Source organism: Calidris pugnax, unplaced genomic scaffold, assembly GCF_001431845.1.
Source record: "Calidris pugnax isolate Ruff unplaced genomic scaffold, ASM143184v1 scaffold102, whole genome shotgun sequence".
Lineage (NCBI taxonomy): Eukaryota > Metazoa > Chordata > Aves > Charadriiformes > Scolopacidae > Calidris > Calidris pugnax.
Window position 1 is genome coordinate 3,693,092 of NW_015090846.1, and position 4,496 is coordinate 3,697,587.

The 4,496-nt window shown below is 56.0% G+C and overlaps 1 protein-coding gene across 2 annotated transcripts in view; it reads right to left on the reverse strand.

Annotated features, from left to right (window-relative positions):
* Positions 1-116: 116 nt before the first annotated feature.
* EGFL7 (EGF-like-domain, multiple 7) overlaps positions 117-4,496 on the reverse strand; it is a 24,343-nt gene continuing 19,963 nt past the window's right edge. Inside the window, exons 7-10 of one of the 2 annotated variants that reach the window (XM_014943077.1) lie at positions 3,734-3,898; positions 2,846-2,910; positions 2,355-2,517; positions 117-439 (exon numbers count right to left, since the gene is read on the reverse strand). In XM_014943077.1, the coding sequence (XP_014798563.1) occupies positions 417-439; positions 2,355-2,517; positions 2,846-2,910; positions 3,734-3,898 (416 nt within the window). In that variant the 3' untranslated portion in view covers positions 117-416. Of the gene's footprint in view, positions 440-461; positions 2,518-2,845; positions 2,911-3,733; positions 3,899-4,496 lie in introns of those variants that run through there. The other variant, XM_014943076.1, reaches the window with a different exon arrangement.

The window sequence follows — 4,496 nt, forward strand, 5'->3', positions numbered from 1 at the left end:
CCTCACCTTTTTTGGGGGGCAGCAGGTGGGGGGGGGCACCTGTCCTGCCTGGGCCACCTCTGGGCCATGACATCCCAGGGAAACGGCACGTAAAAGCAAAGCAAAGCACCACAGGGTTTCATGGACTCTGGCACAGCCAGACGGGCACTGGCGGCACGAGGTAAGGCATTTATTTTCTGCCACTCTGGCAGGAAGGGGGTGAGATGCTGAGGGCTCGGAGTCCAGTTTGGAAATAACTGTGTGACCTTTGGTAAGGTGAGTTGGAAGAGAAAATAGAGACGCTTCCAGGAAACCAGCCTTCTCCTGCTGCCCTGGGCCTTCCTGGAGATGATGTGGCTTCATCCTCACCCTGGGGCTGGAGAGTGAGATGAGAGCTATGGCTGCCCTCAGCTTGTTCCAACTCCTGGGGCGCTTGGCTAGAGCTCATTCTTGCAGGAACCTGAGAAGATGAAAGAAAAATCAACAAAAAAAATAAAATCCCATCCAGCCATGTTAGCCTGGGTTTGGGTTATCCCTTTCCCCAAGAAGGAGGAGGTTGCCCTCAGCCTCTGTGAATGTTACCCACACTTGCTGCTTCCCCTTTGCTGAACACCCCCAAGCTGGCTCTGTCCCACCATATTTGGGACTGTCACTCTCCCTGTCACACCACAGTCCTCGACAGTCCTGTGCAGTGTCCCAGGGAGGTGGGAAAGGCAGTGACAGTGACACTGGTGGCTCTAGGATGGGAGACTGGGACACACAGGCAGTGGCTCTGTGTGACAGTAGTCAGGAGCAGGTGCTGCTGGTCACTGAAGTCCCCAGGGGCCGGGGAAGGGACCACGCAGGGTGGCTGTGGCACAGCTACGTGCTGTTGTGAGTCTGTCATGTCACTGACTGGGTGTAAGTGTCACAGCTGAGCATCAACAGGTGGTGACCAGCTGAGGGTAATTCACACTTAGAGGGGCTGAAATGGTTACAGCTTAACGAGCTCCAATCTTGTGCCTTCACTGATGGTTTTAGGAAAATAAAATGATTTTTAGTCCTTACACACATCCCCACAGGGCAGGTAATTGGAAGGTGCAGGTGTAGCTTCGTATCCCGTTGTGAAATGCCTTGCAAGGCACAGAAAGTGGGTGGCTACTGAATGCTCTGTGGGTTGCCCTGCAAGCCCTGGTGCTGCCGGGGTAGGAAAGGCCAACCTTGTGTCCTTTCGAAACTGGGAGAGGGACAAAAACAAGTTTTGCTTGCCCAAACGGGCTTGGCAGAAGTGAAGTTCAGGACTTTGGAGTCATCCCTTGGAGTAAATCCACGTTACCTTGTGATACCACTCACATTCCTGTCACTAATAATATGTGCAGGGCAATACTAGGAAACTGTCTGCTGGAATGCTCAGCCCTTCTGATGATTACCCCTTTCTGAGATGTTTTCTAAGTGTCTATTTGCAGCTACTTAGTCTTCAAACAAGTTCTTTGAAGTCTTTTATATCTAAGCCATTACTGCGAGCAGTGAACTGGGACTGGATCTGCCCTGAAAGGCAGTTTCCCCTGAAGTCTTTCCAAACACCCTCGGCCCTGCCGTTAGCACGGGGCTGCTGCTGCACACCAGAGCCAGCCCCACCGAGCCCAGTTTCTGGGTGTGTTTGACTGGAATTATTTAATGGGAAAACGAACGGCTATTACAGTAGAGTTACTTGGTTTGTGCTCTGCTCTGAGTTAAGGGAGAGCCTTGCACCCACCTGAGGGAGCTGAGGGGATGCTGCCCTGTGGGAGGTCACCAGGCAGGACCCCCTGCCCATGGCCATTTCACACATGGCAGCTCCCACCAGTGTCTCCAGAGGTTGGTACTTAGGAACCCGCTCTGGTCCACTGCCTGGCAAAGGGCTGCTCTGCAGACTTCAAAAAGAAATCCCTAAAACTTCCCAGGCTCGTAAATCTGCCAACTTCTGCACGCTCCCTAAACTTTCCTGATTGACTCTTTGGACTGTTAATTTCCTAAGAGTGGAGGTTTCTTTTCTAAGGATGAAGTTGTAACACCACAGGAAGGGAAGGCAGGTGGTGAGGGTGCTGATGGCGAGACATGACCCACTGCTCAGGGGGTTCCCTCTGCTTCTGCCCCGGAGCCACGTTTCCCTGTGCCCATCTTAGGATTTCTGGCTGCTACAAGGGCAGTCAGATGGTGCAGCCATAGAAACAGCTTTGAAATGAAGCTAATGGGCTGTTTGTGTTCATCTTTTATTAATTACAGGCTGATGAGCTTGAGGGAGATATAGATTAATAGTGGCATATGTGTTACTGATCTCGCTGGCCGGCATCTGCTCGCTGTGGCCAAGGGGAATGGAGGGAAAAGCTTCACCCCTGCTTTTTCCAGGCACTTACACGTCTCCAGCCGCTCCTCGAGGAAGGAGATCTGCTCGCTCAGGGAGTCGATCCTGTCCAGTTGCTGGAGGGAGTGGGACAACCGGCTGATGGGGTCCGCACCGACGTCCTCCGGCTCAGATGGCATGAAGTTGTGGAAGGGGGCCAGCACCAACTGGAGCTTCTAGAGGGAGAAGGGGAGCTGTGAAGTGCCACAAGGACCACCCAGTGGGATGTAGCACACTGCCTGCCGGGGGGCATCCCACCGGGGCGACACGCTGGAGGGGGCTTTGGTGGTGTTCAAAGGGCCGCGGGGCTGGAAGAGCTGCTGTGTGGGCGCTGCCGGCAGCGTGGAGCGCAGCTGGGAATGCTGCGGCGTGAGGCCAGCACCATGTTAAAAATAGAGCTGGGGATAGGGAAACCCTGGCTGCGAACAGCCCGGGGTGGGAACTGGGCTGAGCAGGACCTGGAGTGGTGACAGGGCAGGGCAGAGGTGTGTGCTGACAGCTCACCTGCTCCAGCGCTTCCACTCTGCTCTTCAGGGCTTTCATTTCTTCTGTCATTTCACTGGGGGGACCTGAAAAAGTGACCAAGAAAAGGTCAGTTAGTAAAAAAAACCCATTGCCTGAGGTGGGGAGAGACATCGGTGCAGGGCTCAGGCCAAGCTCTGCTGCTTTCTGCTCCCCCTCCCAGTGAGCCCCCCAGGGTCTGCCCAGCTGGGACCAGCTCCTGGAGCATTGATGGGGTCCAACACGCACGAATCTCTCCTTGCTGCTGGAACACCTGCAACAAAGCGGGGAATTTTTCAGGCAGTGGGGTGGTGCTTCAAGGATAAGATGTCTGGTGCAGCCTGGCCTTTCGTGCCTGTGTTGTCAGATTAGGTAGCACCTGGGTCTGCCCCGTCCCGTGATGGGCACAAAGGCTCGTCCCTGCTGAGGGCCCTGGGAGGGGATAAAAGCTCTTCCAGGCGTTTCCTGCGCGATGCTGGTGCTGGCCACAGCGCATTATTACTCACGGTACGAGTTTGAAGTGTCACAGCGCGTACCAAAAGTAATAATGGGCCGTCACCAGCGCTGCCCACCGCTCCTCCTGGCGCTGCGCCTGCCCTGCAGGAAGGATGATGACAGAGAGCACAGCTGTATCCCGGCCACCACACACCATGGATGGGCTCTGTCACCCTCACAGATGGAGCAATGGCTGGATTTGCACATGGGGAGGCTGTTTGGATGGTAAAGTGAATCCTGGATCACTGGGAATAAAGGTGAGGGCTTCTGGCTGTTGTCCCCTCTCCTGTCTCTTCCCAGTCCTGCTCCAGCCACCCTGTGATGCTGAGAGTTAATCCCAGCTCTCATTGAAGGTCCCGAGCAGCCGGGGCTGTCCTGTAACAGGGGACAGGTTACCTGCTTGGCGGAAGGTTTCTGGCTCAGGGGGTGGCACCAGGGGCTGGCACGCCTTGTCATCGGCAGCGAGGGTGAAGCCATCCCGGCAGGCACAGCGGTAGCTCCCGGCCGTGTTGATGCAGAGCTGGTGGCACCCGTGGCTCTGCCCGGCACATTCATCCACGTCTGAAACCACAGGGACGGTCAGTGAGGACAGGGGAGGTGAGGAAGGGCTCACCAGAACACTCAGCCCGACAACCTGGGGTCCTGCTCCCCACCTAGAGCCACCGGGGCTCACACAGGGTGATGCCATGGGCCCCCAGATGGAGCTGGTGTTTGGGCACAGCTCTGGGTGCTCTCAGCACTGCAGCGTGCGAGGACGAGACACCCCAGCTCCTGGGACAGCCTTTCCTCTTGCACCTGGCTGGAGTAAACCTGGGCTAACCCCCAGGGGGATCTGGTCTCCTCCCTTCCACCAGCTCCCCCCAACAAAAGAGCCAGAAACAAAAAAGCTGTGGTCAGAAATATCCCAGCTCTGGCCAGGCGGGTGCAGGCAGCGCTCGGCTCTCATCCTGGATTTACGGCCGGGGTTTTGGTTCCAGCCAGCCGTGGCGAGGAGCTATCAGCCTTTCAAGTGTGTACAAAACCCAGTAACCTCTCCTCACACGGGGGAGTTATTAAAGCTGTTCCCACAAAGCAAAATGAGCTGAACCGCTTCCCACGCCCGGGCGAATCTGTTTTAGGCAGTGGGAAAATCCTTCCCCCCCCCCAGCCCCCCCCCAAC